The 25,625-nt window shown below is 35.4% G+C and overlaps 1 protein-coding gene across 1 annotated transcript in view; it reads left to right on the top strand.

Moving 5' to 3' along the window:
* The first annotated feature begins 1,933 nt into the window (after positions 1–1,933).
* Positions 1,934–25,625, top strand: part of CCDC7 (coiled-coil domain containing 7) — a 337,092-nt gene continuing 313,400 nt past the window's right edge. The window contains exons 1-3 of the mRNA XM_087857885.1: positions 1,934–2,784; positions 3,953–4,045; positions 8,871–8,954. Of these exons, the coding sequence (XP_087714011.1) occupies positions 2,506–2,784; positions 3,953–4,045; positions 8,871–8,954 (456 nt within the window). The 5' untranslated portion in view covers positions 1,934–2,505. The remainder of the gene's footprint in view (positions 2,785–3,952; positions 4,046–8,870; positions 8,955–25,625) is intronic.

Below are 25,625 nucleotides of genomic sequence, written 5' to 3'. Positions count from 1 at the left end.
AGAAGTTATAGAGCAATTCAGTAATGTGGCGGGATATGAAATCAATGCTCAGAAATCAATTGGATTTCTATACACGAACAATGAGACTGAAGAAAGAAAAATTAGGGAATCTATCCCATTTACAATAGCACCAAAAATAATAAGTTACCTTGGAATTAAGTTAACCAGAGACGTATATTTATTATTATTATCAACAGTTTCCAAAAGAACATTGCATTCTTTCTTCAAAATGAATTTTTAGTGACATGGCATCAAATAATGTTTTCCAATACTTATTTGATTATGATTTAAAAATTATGTTTAGGGGCGCCTGGGTGGCAGAGCGGTTGAGTGTCTGCCTTTGGCTCAGGGCGTGATCCTTGCGTTATGGGATCAGGCCCCACATCAGGCTCCTCCGCTATGAGCCTGCTTCTTCCTCTCCCACTCCCCCTGCTTGTGTTCCCTCTCTCGCTGGCTGTCTCTATCTCTGTTGAATAAATAAATAAAATCTTTTTAAAAAATTATGTTTATTAACTGCAGTGTTTCTAAAACAATAAAGCAGTAGTGTAGTTTGTGAATGAAATAAAAATTTTCAGTGTTGTCAGGAGATATTTTTGCTCTATCATTCATGACCAAGTTAAAAAAAATGTCTTGACAAGTGCAAAATATCATAGAATTTTCGTTTTTGAGGATTTTCTGTTTGCTTTGTTCTTCTCATGTGTATTTGAGTCATTGTATCTCTATTATATATACTTATATATATATATATATATTATGTATTTTTTAACTTTATTTTTTTGGTAAGCTCTTAAAAATGTCTATGATTCTTCTCCAGTTGTGTCATTTATTGGTCAAAATCCTAATACATGTTCACATATAGAAATATTTGCATTTTGGAAATCCACAATTATATCAATAACTCTTATGTGCCTTCTGTGTTTTACATTAAGGATTGTGTCCAAAATAATTGAGAAATAATTAGTTCTTAAAAACGTCAATCAAACTGATTTTATTCATAATGTATCCTATAATATTTATTATTTGATTTTGTATTTTACTTCCTAAATGGTCTATTATTTGGTGCTAATATTTGTATTTTGCAGAAATGTGCTAACAGGATGCCATTGAATTTTGCCATGGTTTCTGCTAAATAAAAATACCTATTATCAGGCTCTTAAAATTTATTAGATGACCCTCTCTATACTAGGTGCTACTCTAAAAATTTAATCATGTTTATTATGTTATTAACAAATGCAGACCTGTATTTTCCCATTTTCATAGGACTGTTAATTTTTTAAATTCTTTAAAATCTGGTTGGTATTAACTCAATACTTACTGATGGTGTTGTGCATTTCACTTTATTCGTGTTCAAGAAATCTTTAACATTCCTTAGCTTGTAGTTGCATTACTCTAGTCTCTGCCTCTGCCATTACATGACCTTTACCCCTGTATATCTCTGGTGTCTTTACATGATTTCTTTTTTTAAAAAAGATTTATTTATTTATTTATTTTAGAGAGAGAGAATGAGTGTGGTGCTGGAGGTGGAGGATCAGAGCAAAAGGGAGAGGGAGAGAGTCGCCAGCAGACTCTACTCTGAGCACAGAGCCTGACATGGGGCTCGATCTCATGACCCTGAGATCAGAACCTGAGCCAAAACCGAGAGTCAGATGCTTAACCAACTGCACCACCCAGGTGCCCTTATATGGCTTTCTTATGATGACACCAGTCATTGAATTTAGGGCCCATTGTAATCTAGTATGACCTCATCTTAACTTGGTTACATCCTCAACAACTGTTTTCAAATATGGTCATATTCACAGGTGCCAGAGGTTAGAACTTGAACATATTTTTTTTCGGGGACACAGTTCAAACTACAACGAGACATCTAAGTTCAGACAACAGAGAACCAACGCTATTCTGTATTTTGTCAGTCTATGAGACAACTCCCATGGTCAAGCATAGAGTTTAAAACTCTTTGGGAGAAGGCATTGTCCTGAGTTTTAATCAGCTTTGGAAAGAGAGAGTAGTAGAAGAATGAAAGCCTAAGACCTGTCCAGTCTGTACTTCTTATCTCAGCCTGACTTTCATGCTGCCTTGATATTACTCACTTGATACCCTGGGCTATTATTCCTATAGAAATAATGATAAAGGGCATATATTACCTCAAAAAATGGGGGAAAGGTAAGAATCAAATTTTAAATTTTTCTTAAGAAATTCTCTGATTCCTGCCACTGTCTCTTCCGACCCCATCCTAAATGCCCATACCTAAATCAGCCTTCAGCCACTGTAGGGATTTCTCACAGTTTTTTTGTTTTTTTGCTTGTTTTTTTAATTTTTTGTTGGTATTTGTTGTTAGGAATATATTCTCTCCATTTTGTAATTTCTGTAGAGCTGATTTTGGGACTCACCATCTACATGGCAATTGATAATCCTGCCGTAATTTTTAATCTGAAATCTTAATGTTTTATTCACAGGGAGGAATATAATTTTTTCATCTATAACTTGGAAGTGAAGTAAAATAACAAAATGAATCCAGCAAAACATCTGTTAGCCTCCAGTAATAAATTGGCAAATGTTCCAGAATTCACTTACAAAAAAGGACTATTTAATTTATCATTGTCACCTAAACCAAAGGAAAAACATAGTGCAAAATTAGTACGTGATAAACTTGAACCAATGGTTTTAGGCTCTCCACCAATGGGGGAATCCATCATAAGGTATGCTTTGCCCATTCCATCAAGTAAGACAAAGGAGTTAATAACAGAAGATGAATTAATCAGGAAAATTACCAAACATCTGAAGATGGTAAGACACTTCTTGGTTCCTGTGTTTGGGGTCTGCATGACCAGTGCCAGGCTTAGTGATTTGTTAGGAAGGTGCACTAGACTAAAAATATAGTCCTATTGATGGCTAAGATTTATTACAGTGAAAGGATACAAAGCAAAATCAGCAAAGGGAATAGGCTTATGGGATGAGGTCTGGAGGAAACTAGATCCAAGATTCCTCTTCCTTTAAAGCCACACAGGATGTGCTTAATTCCTCCAACAACACATTATGACAACACATGTGCAATGTCTGTTGGAGAAGCTCATTAGAGACTCAATGCCCAGAGTTTTATTGGGGATTGCTCATCTAGGTACTTTGCCTAGCATGTACCAAAATTCCAGACTCCCTGAAGGAAAGCAGATGTTTAGGATAAACCACATTGTTTGTGTAAATAGTTTAGGGATAATGAGCCACTGTCCTCAGTGAATGATGGGAACGCTCCTAAAATCCAAGTACTGAGACACCAGTCCCATGCCAGCCTTGCAAGCAGATCTTTCTAACGGTAGACCTTTCCAACTCTCATTCCTGCTACGCTAACTCTTCTTAGCACTTTAGAAACTAGCTCTTAGTGTTGGGGAAAAAAAATTTCCTTTTCGGTGAGTTTCTCTTTGCATAATGAGACAGAATTGATTGTAGATGTACCAAATACCAGATGAGAACAATGAAGAATAGTACAAATATGAAAAGAATATAGTTTATCAAATTTCCAAAATATAAATTTCCTCAAAGTTTGAGGTGTTAGCTTAGAGAATTTCCTTAAAAGTTTATTGCTCTCTGGTTTCCATTTCTGTTTTGCCCACTTCTCTTCAAAGAAGAAAGTTGAGTCAGTCAGATTTTGAGGAATACTTTGGTGGTAAGTGGAGTTGATGCTTCAGCTATTCATAGTCTTTTACACATCTGTCAACAAAGAAATGGGAGTCATAGGGACTTTCTCCATTGTAGGGAGTAGAGTTGAGGCCTGTTTCTCGTCATTTCTTTATGGTGATATGAGATGGGGTGTGAGATGGAAAGTTTAAAATTTATGGCACTGGAAGAAATAAGACTTACTGCTAAGAAGGTCCTGACATGTTTGATTAAATGTTTTTTTACATTTAGTATAATAATTTTAAACTATAAAAATACTTAATTTGCTTTGATTCACTCACAGATTGTTTCTACTTTGGAAGAAACCTATGGATTTACCATTCAAGATGGAGAAAATTCAGTTGTGAAGCCTGAAAATGAAGAATTAACTTTATCAGTAAGTATATGTAACCCTAATGTAGAGACGTTAACACTGAAAAGGGTTAAGATTTTCTTTTGGATTTCATTTATGCTCTCAAAATGAATTCCCCATCCGTGAAAATGATTCAGTTAGGGAACTTGAAAGTAGAGTACTTATTTTTCTATCCTCTGCCAACACTTATCTTGAAGTTTAATTAAGACATATCTATATATTTTTATTTATTCATTTCATTTAAAAAAGTTTATTTATTAGAGAGGGAGCATGAGCGGGAGGAGGGGCAGAGGCAGAGGGAGAAGCAGGCTCCTCACTGAGCAGGGAAGCCTGGTGTGGAGCTCCATCCCAGGTCCCGGGATCATGACCTGAGCCAAAGGCAGCCGCTTAACCAACTGAGCCACCCAGGTACCCCAAGACATATCTGTATTTTAAACCTACTTTTATTGTTAATTCCTATTCTATTTAATTTTTAAACATTGGTTACTTGTTGGTTTGAGATGTATATTCTTTATCATGTTAAGAAAGTATTCTTCTGTTTCTATTTTGCTAAAAAAAAAAAAAACCTCAAAAAACTAAACCAAGAAGTTATTGAGTTTTAACAAATGTCTGGTATATATTGAAGGATTATCTTTTTGTTACTTTTTAGGGGGTTTTCTATTTCTCCTGCTATTATCCACCTCTTCACCTAGTCTACCTATCTTTTCCTGCAAATTCTTTTACCAGTCACAGAGTTTTAAAAGTTTTTGTCTGCTAATTTCCAATATCTGGGTCATCAGTGTGTTTACTTCTGTTTTTTTCTTTTGATTATGGATTGTACTTTCCTGGTTCTTCATATGATTTGTAATTTTTTTTATTGGATCCCAAACATTAGATTTAGGAAGACATTGGAAACTGTGGTACAATGTTTATTTTCTAAAGAATGCTTACTGTTTCCTTCCTGGCATTTTGGGTGAACAGCTAATAATTCTCATTCCTACAAGAATTGATTTGAGCAGGAACTGGTCCATATTTTAATTAAGTTGAGTTCTTGTCTGATTTGTGTAACCCATAATCTCTCCTATTGCTGCTTCTCCTGAGGGGCTGATTTCTTTGATATTGCCAATATTTTAGGTGGCGAGAGTTTGAACTCTGATTTTAAATAGTTTTGGTTCACATCTTGGTTCAATGCTGGCAGAGTTTCAAAATACAATTACCACAAGAACATGCAGGATGAGATTCCTCTATTTCTTAGTTCCTGCTTTTTATAGTTGTGTAAATGCCAATCAAACCTTAAAACATTTTCATTATCCCCAAAAGCCTCCTTGTACTCCATTTACAGTTAATTTTCTCCTACCCTGGCTCCAGACAACCACTGATCTACAGTATACTTGTGCCTTTTCTAGAATGTCCTATAAGTAAAATCATATAATATGTAGCCTTACATATCTAGCCTTCACTACTTCATCATAATGTTTTTGAGAGTCATCCATGCTGTTCTATGTATCAGTAGTTTGTTTCTTTTATTGTGAAGAATATTCCATTGTATGGCTATACCACAGTTTGTTTATCCATTCATCAGTTAATAAACATTTAGGTCGTTGGATCCAGTAACTGTTTTGGCTGTTATGAATGAAGTTTCTTTTTTTTTTTTTAATTTAAATTCAATTAGCTAACACATAGTACATCATTAGTTTCAGATGTAGTGTTCAGCAATTCATCAGTTGCATATAATACCCAGTGCTCATCGCATCATGTGCCCTCCTTAATGCCCATCACCTGGCTACCCTATCTCCCCCAAACCCCTCCCTTTCAGCCACCCTCAGTTTGTTTCCCATAGTTAAGAATCTCTCATGGTTTGTCTCCTTCTCTGATTTCTTCCCAATCAGTTTTCCCTCCCTTCTCTTGTGGTCCTCTGCACTGTTTCTTATATTCTACATGTGAGTGAAACCATATGATAATTGTCTTTCCCCGACTGACTTATTTCACTTAGCAGAATACCCTCCAGTGCCATCCACCTCAATGTAAATGGTAAGTATTCATCTTTTCGGATGGCCGAGTAATATTCCATTGTGTGTGTGTGTGTGTGTGTGTGTGTGTGTGTATACACGACATCATCTTTATTCATCTGCCGAAAGACATCTCGGCTCCTTCCCAAAGTTGGCTATCGTGGACATTGCTCCTATGAACATTGGGGTGCAGGTGCCCCTCCGTGTGAATGAAGTTTCTATGAATGTTTGTGTGCAAGTCTTTGTGAGGATGTATGTGTTTATTCATCTTGGATAATTGCTTTGGAATGGTACTGGTGAGTTATAAGTATATGTTTAATTTTACGAGCAATTGCCAAACTACTTCCCAACGTGGCAAAATCATTTTATGTTCCTATCAGCTCTCTAGGAGAGTTCCAGTGGCTGTACATCCTTACCAAAATTGGTATTGTCAGACTTTTTAATTTTGACCATTCGTAAGGAATGTAGGCCTCCTTTCCTGCCACCTTGTTGGCAAAATTCAAATGGGAAGGGGTTTGGTAGAAGAAAAATGGTTGGGTTGAGTGATTTGCTGTGGGAGCTTTTCTCATTCCAGTCTGTTAGCCTAAATGGCTGTCAAGGGCTCAGCTGGTTTTTCTTTATCCTCTAAATTCTGTTTGTCAATGGTAGGCCTGCTTTTTGACTTGGCTGACTTGGCACACTTTGCACACACTAGACCAAGTGTTCTTTCTCCACCATGTTCCCTTTAGGTATGGATATGGCTTTGGTTCTTTGCTTATCTATAAAGAGTTCTTCTGTGAAATTCAGTTCATCAGATTTTTATCCTATCCTCTCCTTTTCACTATCCTCAAGGAAAGGGATGATAATTATATGTTTTATATTTTTCCTTTCTGGATGTCTGGATGTTTAATTTTTTTTTTTTTTTGAGAGAGAGAGAGAGAGCATGAGGAGGGGGAGTAGCAGAAGGAGAGAGAGAGAAGCAGACCCCCTGTTGAGGAGGGAGCCCAATGTGGGGCTCCTGGGACCATGACTGAGCCACCCAGGCAAGCCGTCCTTTCTGGATGTTAACACCAAAGTGAAGACCTCTCATTACCTTTTCACATCATAATCATAAGTGGCATTTCTGCTTCCCTTTTAAAGATCTTTTTAGAAGTGCTGCCCAACAATTTCTTTTTGTCTCATTGGCCTGATTGGGACACATGGCTACCCTTATTGGTAAAGGAGGCTGGAAAACTTATTGTTATTTTTTAAAGATTTTATTTATTTATTTGAGAGAGAGAGAAAGAACAGAGTGGTGTGGGTAGGGGGAGAGGGAGAGGGAGAAGCAGGCTCCCTGCTGAGCAGGGAGCCCAACACAGGGCTTGATCCCAGGACCCCAGGATCATGATCTGAGCCGAAGGCAGATGCTTAACTGACTGAGCCACCCAGGTGCCCCTTATTATTACTAGCTATGCACATTGGCATCCCCAATAAAATCGAGGTCTTTTAGTAGGCAACTAATAGTCTCTATTATAATGACCATTATAATACTATTATAATAGTATAAGTGATACTATTATAAGACTACTATATACTTGTCTCACAACACTGTTGTCATAATTTTTGATGATTTTGATATCCATGTAGATGATCTTTGCAAATAATTCAGCATCTCAGTTCATTGAATTTCTTTCCTCCAATGATCTTGTCTTCTATCATTTCGGCAACTAACTGACAAGATGATATCCTCTAGTCTTTGTCGTAACCAATAACTTTAACTTTTCCATTATTTATGTTTCAATCCTCTTAATCTCTGGTCACTATCTCTTCTCTTTCCCACTTAGTCTGTCTAATATTCTGTCTCCAAAAGTCCTTTGATTCCATTCGGAACTATAATCCATTGGTCTTACTGCCTTTGCTGTCCCAAATCCTCCTTGTGATCTTACTTACCTAGCTTAAATTCCATGGTCCATTATTATTATTGCTTCCATGCACATGTACTTTCTTGCCCTGCCATGCTATATTGATTTTATTTTGTTAAATGGCAGCCCTGATCAAATCAATCATAGTCTTCTCTATATTTGCAGTGTCTGAATGTGAATAGAAGAAAATCCCCAAGTATGCTTATAGTCTCATTTTATATTTATAATTAGTAAACCTAGTTCATTCATTTCCCACTCTCCCAAATGACTAATTCAGTTTTCCCCACTCTCCTATAAGGGCATAGGTCTTTATCATGACAAAAAAAAAGAGTGTATCAGCCTGTGAGTATATTTTAAAATGTGATGTTGAATGAACATATTCCTCATGGAGAACATTCTATGAGAATCCTAATCATATATAAGCATCTGAGATTTATTTATCATAGGTTGTCTCTGATTTACAAATCACTGCTGTACTAGAAAAGATTCAGTCATTGTGATATTTTCATCTGTCACTGCTTTTTCTTCAAAATGTTCATTTGCCCACTGAGTGAGGGTAAAAGACTACAGCTCTTGGCAAGTATACTTAAATTCAGAAGTCATAATGAACATTCATTTTTTAACACAAAGAGATATTTCTAAGATATATGCAGAGTGCCAACCTTTTTTTGGATATTCATAAATTTCAGAAGTCTGAATCTGGGATGCTTGATTTTCTGCAACGTTCAGGGGAGAATAAAAGAGGCATAGCAGGATTTATGTCATTCATGGGCCACTCCCCAGAATGTTCTCTCTTCTACTTTCTGGGAGAATTCGCTAGTATTGCATTTGGAGCATGATTTCTTGTCTTAAAGGTTTGAAGGGACATAAATTATAGACAAAAAAATATTTTCCAAAATAATTAAATATACTAAAATGTAGATGGGGATGCATATGGATTCCGAAACAAAAGTAACTTTGTTTTGTTATTCTTTTCAAAAGGTTGGGGATGATCTGAATTCATTCTTGGTATGTTGTTCACAATTTGCCGCTCAGTTAGAAGAAGCAGCTAAGGAAGAACGTAATGTATGTATTCTGTGTAAACTGTCAAATATATTTAATATTTTAATGATTTAAATTATTAGTAATGTTAATAATAAATTTTGTATTAAGTTTTATATTAATTTATTAAAATCATTAATTGTTATTAATAACAATTTTAGTAATACAATATTTAAAGCTATATTGGTTGTTCGAACTTGAATGTGATAATCCATTCAGTAGTATTAGTCTAGATACAATGCCTTGAGTTATAAAAGGCATTAGAAAATATATATTTTTTTATTCTTAATGTAGTCATTTAGATCTGTGAATTTTCCTTTATAGCATTTATTGGGTCATTAGTATTTTCATATTTACAAATGGAAATATAGTATTGATAGTATTTATATTTTAGTGTTTTAAAAATTTTTTAATTTAAATCCAATTTAGTTAACATATAGTGTATTATTAGTTTCAGGGGTAGAATTTAGTGATTCATCAGTTGCATATAACACCCAGTGCTCATTACATCAAGTGCCCTCCTTAATGCCCATCACCCAGTTACCCCATCCCCCACTTACCACCCATCCAGCAACCTTCAGTTTGTTTTCTATAGTTAAGAATCTCTTAGAGTTTACCTCCCTCTCTGTTTTTATCTTATTTTCCCTTCCCTTCCCCTATGCGCATCTGGTTTGTTTCTTAAATTCTGCATATGAGTGAAATCATACAGTATTTGTCTTTCTCTAACCAACTAGTTTGCTTAGCATAATACCCTCCAGTTCCATCCAAATAAGAAAATTTATATTACAGAAGTAATATGTGATAATTAATGAAAATTTCAAAAAAGACATGCATAAAGAAGAAAACAAAAATTACCATAATACTATTTACCCAAGATAACCAACTATTGTTAACATATTTTTGTTTCCCTTACTGATTTTCCAAAGTTATAAAGAGTTAGAAAGAATGAAATAATACTGTACATACTATTTGGTAATGCACTTTTATTATTTTTTGACCTTTGGAAAATAGTATTTATTGTGTCTTATCTGATTGTAAACATATTATTATTGTTTTTTAAAAATTTATTTATTTATTTTGAGAGAGAGAAAGCATGAGCAGGAGAAGGGACAGAGGGAGAGGGAGAGGGAGAGAGAATCTTAAACAGACTCCCCACTGAGCATGGACCCTGACTTGGGGGGTGGATCTCAAAACCCTGAGATCATGACCTGAGCCAAAACCAAGAGTCGGATGCTTAACTGACTGAGCCACCCAGGCGCCCTTGATTGTAAACATATTATTGTGGAACATTTGAAATTGAGGAAAGTATATAGGAAAACAAGTTACCTGTAATCTCAATCTAGTATATATGCACCATTAACATTTTAGAACATGTTTTCTAGTGTGCTGTGTGTATATATACACACACGCACATATATATACATATACACACAGTAAATATGCACACATATGCTGTGTATGTTTATATATGCAATTCATTTATATGTACATTGATAAATATCTTTTCAATTTTTTATTGTGGCAAAATACACATACGGTACAACTTACTATGTTAACCAATTTTAAGTGTACAGTTCAGTGGTATTAAATACATTAATATTGTGCAATGATCACCTCTATCCATCTCAGAACTCTTTCATCTTGCAAAACTGAAACTGTATGCATTGAACTCCTTATGACCCCCAGCACCTGGTAACCGCCACTCTACTCTGTGTTACTGAGTTTGGCGGGCTTTCTTTCTTAATTTCTTTCTTCTTTCTTTCTTTCTTTCTTTCTTTCTTTCTTTCTTTCTTTCTTTCTTTTTCTTTCTTTCTCTCTCTCTCTCTTTCTTTCTCTTTCTTTCTTTCTTTCTTTCTTTCTTTCTTTCTTTCTTTCTTTCTTTCAACTTTCTTTCTTTCTTTCTTTACCCACATGTAAGTGAGATCATGCAATATTTGTCTTTTTGTGTCTGGCTTATTTCACTTAGCATGAGGTCTTTCAGAATCACCCATGTTGTCACAAATGGCAGGGCTTCCTTCTTTTTTTATAGCTGAATAATATTTCAGTGTGTGTGTGTGCACGTTTGTGTGTGTGTATTACAATTTCTTTATCTAGTCATCCATCCATGGACACTTAGGTTGTTTCCATATCTTGGTTATTGTGAATAATGCTGCGGTGAACATGGGAGTGCAGGTATTTCTTTGAGATACTAATTTTGTTTTCTTTGGATATATATCTGAAAGTGGGATCACTAGATCTGGTCATGGATTTATTCTGTTAATTTTGTACATAGTATAAGCGGTGTAAGGGTCCAATTTTGTTTTATATTTTGCATGTGGATATACAGTTTCCCCAGTGGTATTTGTTGAAGAGATTGTTCTTTCCCCATTGTGTTGTCTTGGTACTTTTGTCAAAAATTATTTTGCCATATGTGCAAAGGTTTATTCCTGGTCTCTCAGTTTTGTTCTCTTGGTCTCTTTATATTTAAAATTTTTTATTTTATTTTTTATCGAAGTGTAGTTGACATGATGTTACCTTTGTTTCAGGTTATTTTTTTATTTTAATTTTTGAAAATCGAGGTATAATTAACTGTGTTAATAAAACTGTATCAGTTTTAGGTGTAGGTATGTATATATCTTTATGCCAATAAGGCACTCTCTTAATTACTGTTGCTTTGCAGTATATTTTGAAATCAGGATTTTTGAAGCCTCCAACTTTGTTTTTCTTTTTCAAGATTGTTTTGGGTATTCAGGGTGTCTTGAGATTCCATGTGTGTTTTAGTATGTTTTTTACTATTGCTGCAAAATATTCCATTGGGATTTCTCTACGGATTACATTGAATCTGTAGATCACTTTGGATAGTATGAACATTTTAACAATATTAAGTCTTCAAATCCATGAACATGGGATGTCTTTCCATTTATTTGTATCTTTGATTTCTTTTAGCAGTGTTTTCTAGTTTTCTGTGTATATATCTTTCACCTCCTTGTTAGGTTTGTTCCTAACTATTTTTAGATTTTTGATGCTATAGTAAATGAGATTTTTAAAAAATTTTCTTCTTGGATTGAACATTGTTAATATATAGAAATATAACTGATTTTTGAATGTTGATTTTGTGTCCTCCAATTTTGCTGAATATATTAGTTCTAACATTGTGTGAGTGCGGTATATGTGTGTGTGTGTGTGTGTGTGTGTGTAATCTTTAGGTTTTCCTACATATGAGATCATGTTATTTGCAGACAGGGATAATTTTACTTTTTCTTTTCCAACTTTATGCCTTTTATTATTTTTTTCTTTTTTAATTTTTCTGGAACTTCCAGTACTATGTTGAATAGTGCTAGTGCTGGTGAGATGGGCAAATTTGCCTTGTTCTTGATCCTAGAGAAAAACCTACTAGTCTTTTCCCAGTGAATGTGCTCTTTACTATAGCCTGTTTGTGGATTTTTATGTTGACTTAGTTTTTTTCTATTCTTAGTTTGTTGAGGTTTTTGTTTTTTTTTTTAATCATGGAGTGTTGATATTATCAAAAGCTTTTCCTGCATCTGTTGAGATGATCATGTGGTTCTTGTCCTTCATTTTGTTTATGTGGTGTATTTCATTGTTTCGTGTTATTGCAAATAGTGAGCCATTATTTCTTCAAATAAGTTCCATGTCCCTTTCTTTTTTCTTCCTTCTTCAATTCCCATAATACATATTTTGTTCTGTACCATGGTATCCCATATGTCCTTTAGGATCTCTTCATTTTCTTTATTTCTTTTTTTTTTACTTTTGTATCTTGATTATTTTAAAAGTCTTGTCTTCTAGTGTGCTGATTCTTTCTTCTACCAGGTCAAGTCTGTTGTTGAGTTCCTATAATGGGTTCTTTTTTTTTTTTAAATTTTTTTTCTCAATTCAATTATTGTATTCTTTAGTTCCAGAATTTCTGTGTGGTTTTTCTTCATAGTTTTTATTTTTTTCTCAATATTCTCGTGCTCACATATTGTTTTCCTGATTTCCTTTGCATCTTTTCATGCTTTCTTTTAGCTCGTTAAGTGTCCTTATGATGACCATTTTGAATTCTTTGGCAATTCGTATATTTCTGCTTCTTTAGTTTCTGGAGATTTAATTTGTTCTTTTAAATGTGGCATGGTTCCCCTTTTCCTTTGTATGTCTTGTTACTTTTTGTTGTTCAGATCTGGCATCTGAAACATCCGCCAACACTTCTAGATTTTGTGGTCTGATTTCCTATAAGGAGGCCTTTCTCCATTCAGTCTGCCTAGATTCTGGAGACCTCTTCAGCCTTTTTTGAGTATGTGTTCCTCTGGGGTTGTGCATGTAATCTATTAGAGGAGGCTTAGAGGTTTCTATTCAGGTACTCCCCCTAGTGCCTCGCTGGTGCTGCCTCCCTGGTGCTGCCATAAATTTCAGTACGGGAGCTCCACCCAGTGTCTGTTTTTGGTACTGCAAACCCTAGTGCATCGTGTACTCTGGTCTTAGTTCTCAGAGATTCTCAATCTGGCATCCTATTGCTGTTAGTACTTGGATAGAGGCAAGAGGGAAGCTGGCCCCTTGGACAACCCCTTGCCCCAAATGTCAGAATGTTGGATATGTGTTCTACTCCTTTCCATCCCCAAGAGGAAAACAAGAGTTGAGATTTCTTCCCAATTGTGCTGCAGCGTGAGGATAAGGAGAGACTGTCAAATTAATGTTGAGAGTGTCAATTTTTTTTTTTTTTTTAGTGGACTTGATATGGTTGGTTTTGTCCTTGCCTAAGATACAGGAACCTTTTAACTGGTTTTGGGATTTCTCAGACGCATTTGGTTTGTTTGATGTTGAATTCCTGGTTTTCTAGGGGAAGGAGAGTTTCAGGCTTCATATTCACCATCTTGCTGGTAAAGTCTTATTTCTTTAATGAGGAATGGTATTAGAAATCAAGATCTGATAGTTAATTGTGCCCAGTGATCCTGGAATGAATGCTTTTATGCCATTTCAGCAGACAGAACTAGGAAATGTATGTAGGTATGCACACATATACATACTCACAATTCATATACTTCTATTCCTATTTACAAATAACGTGCACATATACGTGCATATATACATGAATAGACATATTTAGAAATCTGGAGTTCTCACAGACACCTTTAATTCTAGTCTCTCACATAAGGGTTTATTCTTCCTTCTTTCACATGTATATGTCCTTCTTTTCACAGTTAAAATTCTAACTCTTAACATCAGTACATTTACTCTTTTGTTCAATCTTATAATATTTTCAAGATCATTTAAGAATTTCCTCTTCTATATCACCACAAAAACAAACCTACTAAAAAGATTTTGTGATTTCTTTTGAACTACCTGCCCCCCTCACCCTTAGCAGCATTCTTGTCCAAGACTGAGTATAAGGTGTGTGTTAAATTTTGTATTGACGAGTTACTTGGATTAGTTCTTTTTTCTTCTTCCTTTACTAGTTTCACCTGTTTAAGTTTGAAAACAAAAACTTTAACTCAAAAAGATATATATATATATGTGTGTGTGTGTGTGTGTGTATACACCCCATGTTCATTGCAGCATTATTTTTAACAGCTAAGATAAGGAAGCAGCCTTTGTGTACATCAATTGATGAATGGATAAAGGAGATGTGTATATGTATATAAGCACACACACATACATATATACACACACAGTGATATATAATACCATTATAAAGGAGATGTGGGGTGTGTGTGTGTGTGTGTATATATATATATATATATATATATATATATATATATATACAATGGAATATAATTCATCTATAAAAATAATGCAATCTTGCCATTTGTGACAACATGGATGGACTTAGAGTGTTTTATGCTAAGTGAAATAATTTAGAGAAAGTCAAATATTATATGATTTCACTTGTATGTGGAATCTAGATAACAGAACAAATGAACAAACAAAAAATTAGAAACAGAGCCATAAATATGGAGAACAAACTAGAGAGTTTGGTTGTTGGAGAGGATGGGAGTGGGCAAAAAGGAGTAAAGAGGAGTGGGAGGTTCAGGCTTTAAATTATGTAATGAATAAGTCAGAGGGATGAAAGGTAGAGCATAAGGAATATAGTCAATAGTATTGTAATAGTGTCGTATGGTGATGGAAGGTAGTACACTTGTGATGAACATAGCCTAATGTAAAAAGTTGTCAGATCACTATGTTGTACACCTGAAACTAATGTAACATTATGTGCCAGTTATACTTGGATAACAAATGGAAAGTAACAGTAAGAGATGTTTTTTGGAGAGAGAAAATGATCCGGAGGGAAGGTCTGAGGAACAAGTAGAAAGAGCAACCAACATGATAAATGTAATAAACACTGAATGAATGTATATATATGCATGTAATGTAAATATATATTAATGATTGAAATCTTATGATCAAGAAAATACAATAGAATCAAAATGCATGATAATTATGCACAATTAGGAATGAACTTAGATTTGGAATTAATTGCAATTAAAATATAATCTAAGGTCCTTATGTTGTTTGGGAGAATAGTAAAGACTTTAATAAGTTATGTATTCCTGTTAAAAATTTCTTTTTTTTTAAATTTAAGTAGTATGTAGGTGGAATTTTTACCCTAGTAGAGGAAAACCGAATGACCAAAAAAAAAAAAAAAAAAAATCGAAAGATTCTAAAAAAGAAGAGGAAAAAAATAGGAAAGTTGATCCACAAGTAAGAGAGTAGAAATATATCTAAATATATCAGTAAATATACCAATTAAATGTACCAATTAAAAGAAAAATTGATGAAAAATAAATTTAAACTATATGTTTACTAGAGACATATTAAAGCATAAAAATACAGAAAAGTTGAAAGTAAAAAATTAAAGAATAGAATACCTAAGGAAAAATTCAACTAAGAATGTGAAATATCTGTACACTAAGAACTATAAGACATTGATGAAAGAAATTGAAGAAGATACAAATAAATGGAAATATACTTAGTGTTTATGAATCAGAAGAATAATATCATTAAAATGTCCGTACTATCTAAAGTGATCTGTAAATTCAGTGCAACCTGCCTTAAGATTCCAATGATATTTTCTCACAGAAATAGAAAAAAAAAATCCTAACATTTGTATGGAATGACAAAAAACCCCAAAGAGCCAAAGCAATCTTGAGAAAAAGAACAAAGCTGGAGGCATCAGTCTTCTATTTCAAACTATATCACAAAGCTATAGTACTCAAAACAGTGTGGTATTCACATAAAAACACAGATTAATGGAAAAAAAAATAGAGAGCCCAGAAATAAACCCACACATATATGGTCAATTAATATATGACACAAGAGCCATGCATATATAATGGAGAAAGGATAATCTCTTCAATAAATGGTTTTGGGAAAACTGGACCCCTACCTTAAATTATGCACAAAAATCAACTCAATATGGATTAAAGACTTGAATATAAGACCTGAAACCATAAACTACTAGATGAAAACTTGGGGGTAATAAGCTCCTTGAGGTCAATCTTGGCAATGATTCTTTTGCATGTTATATCTTTAGCAAAGGCAACAAAGCAAAAATAAACAAATGAGACTACATCAAACTAAAAAAGCTTCTGCACAGTAAAGGAAACCATCTACAAAATGAAAAGACAACCTACAGAATGGGTAAAAATGTCTATAAAGCATATATCTGATAAGGGGTTAATATCCAAAATATATACAGAACTTATACAACTCCCTGGGGGGAAAACCCAAACAATTCAAGTAAAAAATGGGCAGAGAAACATTTTTTTCCAAAGACGACATTCAAATGGCCAACGTGTACATAGAAGGGTGTTCAGTGTCACCAATCATTAGGGAAAGGCAAATCAAAACCACAATGAAATGTTACCTCATACCTGTTAGAATGACTATCATCAAAAAGACAAGAGAATACATGCTTGCAAGCTTGTGGAGAAATGACAAGCCTTGTGTACTACTGGTGGTAATATAAATTTCCACTATGAAAAAATGTGGAATTTCTCAAAAATCTAAAAATGTAACTACAGTATGATCCAGAAATTTCTCTTTTGTGTATATATCAGAAGGAAATGAAATCATTGTCTTGAAGGGATATATGCACCCCCATGTTTGTTGCAACATTATTCATAACAACCCAAGACAAAGGGGCACCTGGGTGCTCAGTTGATTAAGCGTCTGCCTTTGGCTCGGGTCATGATCCCAGGGTCCTGGGATCGAGTCCCGTGTCGGGCTCCCTGCTCAGTGGGGAGTCTGCTTCTTCCCCTCCCTTCACCCCTCCCCCTGCTTGTGCTCTCTCTCACTCTCTCTTTCTCAGATAAATAAATAAATTCTTTTAAAAAAGAAAAGCCCAAGACATGGAAACCCTCCATCAATGAATGAATAAAGAAAATGTGGTATCTATATATATAGTGAAATATTACTCTTCTGTAAAGAAGGAAACCTTGCCAAATGCAGCAATATGGATGGACCTTGAGTGCATTATGCTAAGTGAAATAAATCAGACAAGGAAAGACGAAGTATGATTTGACTTATACGTGGAATCTAAAAAAACTGAATTCATAGAAACAGCAGATTGGTGGCAGCCAGAGGTGGCAGGGAGGGGGTGGGTTCGTTGTGGTGTTGGTGAGAGGTGGGAGAAATGGGTGATGATGATCAAAAGGTACAAGCTTCCAGCATAAGATAAATAAGTTCTGGGGATATAATGCACTTCGTGGTGACTACAAAAAATATAATAAAAACTAAAAAAATAAAGGAAAGTAAAAGGATAAACAAATGGTAACTTAAATCTAGCATAGCTTTGTTATTGTTAGACAAATTAGAAGTTAAGGCAAATAAAAGTAGAGATGAGTCTCCGTACAATGATCAAAGGTTTGGTTCACCAGGAATGTATATATGCTCAACTCAATAATAATACAGCATGGGGGGGGTGTTGTCCAGCAAGATGTGGTATAAGTGTTGAACCAACTGTGGTGCTATGTTCCCAGTTACTAGAGTTACACAGGTCCAGGAATCAACGAAGTAGATTTGGTTCCTCTTCTCATCACTCCCAATGATCCACTTTGGGAATATTTATTTCCAGTCCCTGCAAGTCTAGGTACTGTGTGATTGGAGGCTGTGATCTGACAGGGGTGGAATTGTTTACTAGAGGTACAATAATAGTTCCACTGAACCTCAAACGACTGTCTGATCCAAGTTCAGAAATTCATGCCAGCTTCTAACTGAAGTACATCATGTGTTTTTGCCTGACTGGCTGATTAGAATTGCTGCAGAGTTAATATTCCCAGAATTGATGAATAAGTATCCTTTGTGGCCATTTATGAAGTGTATTCACATGTATTCACATGCTCTAAAATGGTGAGATTGAGCCTCAGTTGTTCCTAGTAACAACTCACCATTCTTTGATTTCTCCCCACTCTCCCCATATTTTTTGGGATTGCCTTACAAACCACTAGCACACAATTCTTGTCTCAGTATCTGCTTTTGGGAGAATCCAAAATGAGATAATTCCCCAACTTGGTATGAGAGGCTAACATATTCTTACGCCCAAAGCTTTTATAGACATTTAGATAAAAATAAATTACAGTGCAATTTTACTTATAAACATATGTAAAAATCCTAAGCAAAACAGAGCTAGTTGAATCCAATAATTTATTATGCCTTTTAGATGAATTGACCATTTGGTTATTATGAAATAGTATTTCATATGTCTATGATAATATTTCTCATCTTGTAGTCTGCTTTGTCTGATACTGATACAGTTACTCTTACGATTAGTGTCGTCATGGTATTTCTTCCACTTTATTTATATCTTTCTATTTAAAATGTGTTTCTTATAGATAAATCTTTTTTTTTTTAATTTTCAGTCTGATGATATCTGCCTTTAATTGGAGTGTTTTGACTATATGCATTTAGTGTAATAATAACAAGTTTGGGTATAAGACTGCCATTTTGCTTTTTTTTTTTTTTTTTGGTATTGTTCCTCTGTCATGCCCTGCCTTAATTTATTTTTTTATTTTTTTAAAGATTTATTTATTTGAGGGGGGAAGGGCCAGAGGGAGAGGGAAAGAGAAAATCTCAAGCAAACTCCCCATTGAATGTGGAGCCTGATTTGGGGCTCTATCTCACAACCCTGAGATCATGACCTGAGCTGAAATCAAGAGTTGGACACTTAACTGACTGAGCCACCCAGATGCCCCACCCTGCCTTAATTTAGATTGAATAATTTTTTAGTGTATCATTTTATCTCTGCTACTGGTTTATTATCTATAATCTCATTTTATTTCAAAAAATTTCTTAATATTTTAGAAATTAGCAGCAGAAAGTTTTTTGCCAGATAGTTTTGTGGTAACGTGAAAATAACACTTAACTATAGTGTAATAAAAAATGTTATTTCTTTTTATCTACCAAAATCTCATTATTCTAAAATGTTAAATTTCATTTTATGACATTCTAATTTTAAGTAGTCCTTAAATACCAAGAATATACAAAAATCTCTCCCCACTTAAACGACTAAAGAAGTATGACAAAACTATTAATTAGTTCAGATGCATTATACTTTAATAGCCATCATGGAAACTAGTATGAAGGTTCCTTGAAAATTTAAAAATAGAACTACCATATGATCTAATAATTCTACCAAATATTCACTCAAAGAAAATGAAAATATTAAGTTGAACAGATATGAAACCCTACGTTTATTGCAGCATTATTTACAATAGCCAAGATATGGAAGCATCCCAAGATGACTTTACAAGTCATCTATCTTGATAGATGAATTGATAAAGGTGATGTGATATATATATAATATGTGTGTGTGTTTATACATATATATATATAGAACATATATATATATATATATATATATATAATGGAATATTAGTCATGAAAAAGAATGAAATCTTGCCATTTGTGGCAACATGGATAGACCTAGAAGACATTATGTTAAGTAAGTCAGACAGAGAAAGGCAAATACCATATGATTTCACTTATATGTGGAAACTAAAAAAACCAAATGAATAAACAAGCAAAAGGCAGAATCAGATCTGTAAATACAGAGAAGAGACTGATGATTGCCAGAGAGCAGGAGGTAGAGGATGGGCAAAATGGGTGAAGGGGAGTAGGAGATACAGGCTTCCAGCTATTGAATGAATAAATCATGGGAATAAAAGTTACAGTGTAGGGAATATAACCAATTGTATTGTCATAGCATTGCATGGTGATAGTAGCTACACTTACATAGCGTAATTTACAGAGTTGTTGAATCCCTTCACTGTCTTGTATACTTGATTCTAATGTAACATTGTGTGTCAAATATATTCAAATAAAAAAGTAAAAAAAGGAAGTAACCATGTAGCTAAATAAAAAATACAAAAAATAATATATTTTTGGTTTTTGAATCCTTTTTTCCATACAATATAAAAGACAGCATAAAGCATAAAACATAAGTAATTATAAATCTATGTTAATGAGCACACAATGTGGAACGGTCTACTTTATGACAATAAAAAGGGAGGATGAAGCTGTATAGGAACAGAGATGTGTAATTTTGAAATTAAGTTAGCATCAATTCAAACTATACTATTAAAAGTTTATGATATTCATTGTCATGCTAAGGTAACTACTAATAATTTAAAAATATACAAAAAAGGGACATTCTAACTGGCATAAGGTGGTATCTCAATGTGGTTTTGACTTGAATTTCCCTGATGGCTAATGATGGTGAACATTTTTTCATGTGTCTGTTAGCCATTCATATGTCTTCATTGGAAAAGTGTCTGTTCATATCTTCTGCCCATTTTTTGATTTGATTATTTGTTTCTTGGGTGCTGAGTTTGATAAGTTCTTTATAGATCTTGGATACCAGCCCTTTATCTGAACTGGCATTTGCAAGTATCTTCTCTCATTCCGTGGGTTGCCTCTTTGTTTTATTGACTGTTTCCTTTGCTGTGTAGAAGCTTTTTCTCTTGATGAAGTCCCAAAAGTTCATTTTTGCTTTTGTTTCCCTTGCCTTTGGAGATGTGTCATGAAAGAGGTTGCTGTGGCCAGTGTTGAAGATGTTACTGCCTATGTTCTCCTCTATGATTTCTTGACGGATTCCTGTCTCACATAGAGGTCTTTCATCCATTTAGAGTTTATCTTTGAATGTGGTGTGAGAGAATTGTCAAGTTTCATTCTTCTGTATATAGCTGTCCAGTTTTCCCAGCACCATTTATTGAAGAGACTGTGTTTTTTCTATTGGATGTTTTTTCTGCTTTGTCAAGGATTAGTTGACCATAGAGTTGAGGTCCATATCTGGGTGCTGTATTCTGTTCCATTGATCTATGTGTCTGTTTTTGTACCAGTAGCATGCTGTCTTAGCTTTGTAGTACAGCTTGAAATCAGGCAACGTAATGCCCCCAGCTTTGTTTTTCTTTTTCAACATTTCCTTGGTGATTCGGAGTCTTTTCTGGTTCCACACAAATTTTAGGATTGTTTGTTCCAGCACTTTGAAAAATGGAATTGGTATTTTGATCAGGATGGCGTTGAAAGTATGGATTGCTTTGGGTAGCATAGACATTTTAACTATGTTTATTCTTCTGATCCATGAACATGGAATGTTCTTCTATCTTTTTGTGTCATCTTCAATGTCTTTCATCAGTGTTCTGTAGTTTCTAGAATATAGATCCTTTGCCTCTTTGGTTAGGTTATTCCAAGGTATCTTATGGTTTTGGGTGCTATTATAAATGGAATCAATTCCCTAATTTCTCTTTATTCAGTCTCATTGTTAGTATATAGAAATGCCACTGATTTCTGTGCATTGATTTTGTATCCTGCCACATTACTGAATTGCTGTAAGAGTTCTAGTAATTTGGGGGTGAAGTCTTTTGGTTTTCCACATAAAGTATCATGTCATCTGCAAAGAGAGAGAGTTTGACTTCTTCTTTGTCGATTTGAATACCTTTTATTTCTTTTCATTGTCTGATTGCTGTTGCTAGGACTTCTAGTACTGTGTTGAACAATAGTGCTGAGAGTGGGCATCCTTTGTCATGCTCCTGATCTTAAGGGAGAAAGGCTCTCAGCTTTTCCCCATTGAGAATGATATTTGCTGTGGGCTTTTCATAGATGGTTTGTATGAAATTGAGGAATATACCCTCTATCCCTACACTCTGAAGGGTTTTAATCAGGGGAGGATGCTGTATTTTGTCAAATGCTTTTTCTGCATCAGTTGAGAGGACCATATGATTCTTGTCTCCTCTTATTAATGTGTTCTGTCACACTGATTGATTTGCAAATGTTGAACCACCCTTGCATCTCAGAGATGAATCCCACCTGGTTGTGATGGATAATCCTTTTCATGTACTGTTGGATCCTATTAGCTAGGATCTTGTGAGAATTTTGGCGTCCATATTCATCAGGGGTATCGGTCTGTAATTCTCCTTTCTGATGGGGTCGTTGCCTGGTTTGGGGATCAAAGTAATGCTGACCTCATAGAATGAGTTTGGAAATTTTCCTTCTGTTTCTATTTTTTGAAACAGCTTCAGGAGAATAGGTATTATTTCTTCTTTGAATGTTTGATAGAATTCCCCAGGGAATCCATCAGGCCCTGGAGTCTTGTTTTTTGGGAGGTTTTCAATCTCTGCTTCAATGTTGTTCCTGGATATTGGCCTATTTAGGATGTCAGTCTCTTCCTGTTTCAGTCTTGGTAGTTTTTAGGTTTCCAGGAAGGGATCCATTTCTTCCAGGTTGCTTAATTTATTGACATAGTTGTTGATAATGGTTTCTAATGATTGTTTCTATTTCCTTGGTGTTAGTCATGATCTCTCCCCTTTCATTCATAATTTTATTAATTTGGGTCCTTTTTCTTTTCTTTTGGATAAGTCTGGCCAGTGGTTTATCGATCTTATTAATTCTTTCAAAGAACCAGCTTCTAGTTTCGTTGATCTGCTCTACTGTATTTCTAGCTTCTAATTCATTGATCTCTGATCTAATCTTTGTCAGTTCTCTTTTTGCACATGGCTTAGGCCTGTTCTTCTGTTCCATCTCCAGTTGTTTAAGGTGTGAGTATAGAGTCTGCATTTTAGTGTTTTCTATTGTTTTGAGTGAGCCTCGATGGCTATGTATTTCCCCCTTAGGACTGCCTTTGCAGTATCCCATAGGTTTTGGACCAATGTGTTTTCATTCTGATTGGATTCCATAAATTGCTTAAGTTCTTCTCTAATTTCCTGGTTGACCCAAACATTTTTAAGAAGATGGTCCTTAGCTTCCAAGTGTTTGACTTTCTTCCAAGTGAATGAGTTCCAGTTTCAAAGCATTGTGGTCTGAGAATATGCAGGGAATAATCTCAGTCTTTTGGTATCGGTTGAGACCTGTTTTGTGACCCAGTATATGGTCTATTCTGGAGAAAGTTCTATGTGCGTTTGAAAAGAATGAGTATTGTGTTATTTTAGGGTGGAATGTTCATATATATTTATGACTCCATCTGGCCCAGTGTGTCATTCAAAACTCTTGTTTCTTTATTGATTTTCTGCTTAGATGATCTTTCTGTTCCTGAGAGCAGAGTGTTGAGGTCCCCCACTATTAATATATTATTATCTATATGTCTCTTTATTTTGGTTAACAGTTGGCTTATGTAGTTGGCTGCTCCCCTGTTGGGGGCATAGATATTTATAATTGTTAGATCCTCTTGTTGGATATGCCCTTTAAGAATAATATCGTGTCCTTCTGTATCTCTAACTACAGTCTTTAGCTTAAAATCTAATGTCTGATGTGAGAATTGCTACCCCAGCTTTCTTTTGAGGTCTGTTGGCATGAAAAATGGTTCTCCATCTCTTCCATTTCAGTCTGGTTATATCTTTAGGTTCAAAGTGTGTTTCTTGTAGACAGCATATGGATGGGTCATGTCTTTTTATCCATTCTGCAACCCTGTGGCATTTTATGGGAGCGCTTAGGCCATTCACACTGAGAGTGATTATTGAGAGATATGATTTTAATGTCATCATGTTGCCTGTAAGTCCTTGTTCCTATAGATTGTCCCTGTAAATTTCTGTTCTGTATCACTCTTGGGGTCTTTCTTCTTTTATAGAACTCCTCCATCCCTTAATATTTCTTGCAGGCCGGCTTGGTGGTCACATATTCTTTTAGTTTCTGCCAGTCTCAGAAGCTCTTTGTCTCTCCATCCATTCCGAATGACAGCCTTGCTGGATACAGTGTCCTTGGCTGCATGTTCTTCTCATTTAGTACTCTGAATATGTCTTGCCAGCCATTTCTGGCTTGCCAGGTCTCTGTGGACAGGTCTGACATTATTCTTATGTTCCTCCCTCTGTACATAAGAAATCTCTTCCCCCTCGCTGCTTTCAAGATTGTTTCCTTGGATCTAAGATTTGCAAATTGTACTATTATATGTCATGGTGTTGGTCTGTTCTCGATCTCGGGAGTGGTCCTCTCTGCCTCTTGGACATGAATGCTTGTTTCTTTCTCCAGATTAAGGAAGTTCTCAGCTACAATTTGCTCAAATATATCTCCTAGACCTCTCTCTTTCTCCACCCCCTTGGGGATCCCGATGATTCTGATATTGGAACATTTTGTTGAGTCAGTAATCTCCCTCAGCTTAGTTTCTTGAAATTGGATTAGTTTTTCCCATGCTACCTCTTTTTCCTTCTTTTCTATCACCTTATCCTCTAACTCACTAATTCGTTCTTCTGCCTCATTTATCCTGGCAGTCAGAACATCCAGTTTAGACTGCATTTCATTCATAGCCTTTTTAATTCTGCCAGATTAGTTCTCATTTCAGCTCTTACAGATTCTATATTTTTGTTAATATTTTTCTGAAGCATATACATCATCTTGATAATTGTTACTCTGAAATTCATTTCTGACATCTTGGTTATATCCTTATCCATTAGTTCTGTGGCAGAAGCCAGAGCCTCTGTTTCTTTCCTTTGTTGGGGGTTCCTCGTCTTTGTCATTCTCATGAGGTGTGGTTGCGGGAATATACAGAGTTCAAATTATTGACCAGGACACAGGCAAGATGTACCTGTTTTATAGGGACCTTAGGTTTGTGGTCTTCTTGTTCTTCCAGCATGCCTTCTGGGGGAGGGACCTGCCATGCTGATACTCAGGCAACCCTGTTGGGCAGAGTTGCCCTGCCCCCTGAGTGGGGGGATGGGCTCAATGAGAATGGGTTATTTGGGGCTTTTTTCTCTGGCATCTTTCCCTGTGGCTTTCTGTGTCTCTTCTGAGAGTCAGAGCAGAAGTGACTGTATCCCAAACCTCTGTCTCAGAACAGAGAGATTGCAGTCTGCTTTTCACTGAGCTATCCTGGCCACACTGACTCTGTTTCTGTCTGTGCTGCTAAAAACCAACAGCAGGCTGGTTTGTGCACCCCACAGCTGCTCTCCCAGTCCTCACTCCCAGTGCTGGGCACATCTCTGCTCTTTGTGCTTCCAAAACAGCCAGCTGCCCTTGGTTTGCACGCATGCTCCTGAGCTCCAAGTTTCAGTTGGTGTGACGTCCTAAAGATCTTTCCCTGCCTCTACTGGTCTGTGAGTTTGTGCCTGTCCCTAGTGCGGGAAGCTTTTGTCTTCCTGGAGCAAGTTTACAGATGCTCCCTCCTCCTTCTGTTTATCTTCCGATATCTGCCCGCAAACTCAGCTCCCCATGTCATACCTTGAGACCAACTGCTGGAGATGTTCTGTTTGTAGAGATCCAGATGTATCTTCTTACATCTCAGGGTGATTTCATGGGTGTTCAGAA

Source organism: Ursus americanus, chromosome 31 (genome assembly GCF_024610735.1).
Source record: "Ursus americanus isolate L20-20 chromosome 31, mUrsAme1.1.p, whole genome shotgun sequence".
In the NCBI taxonomy this organism is placed as follows: domain Eukaryota; kingdom Metazoa; phylum Chordata; class Mammalia; order Carnivora; family Ursidae; genus Ursus; species Ursus americanus.
Note: the sequence above shows the minus strand (reverse complement) of the source record. Positions and strands in the feature narration are given on the sequence as shown.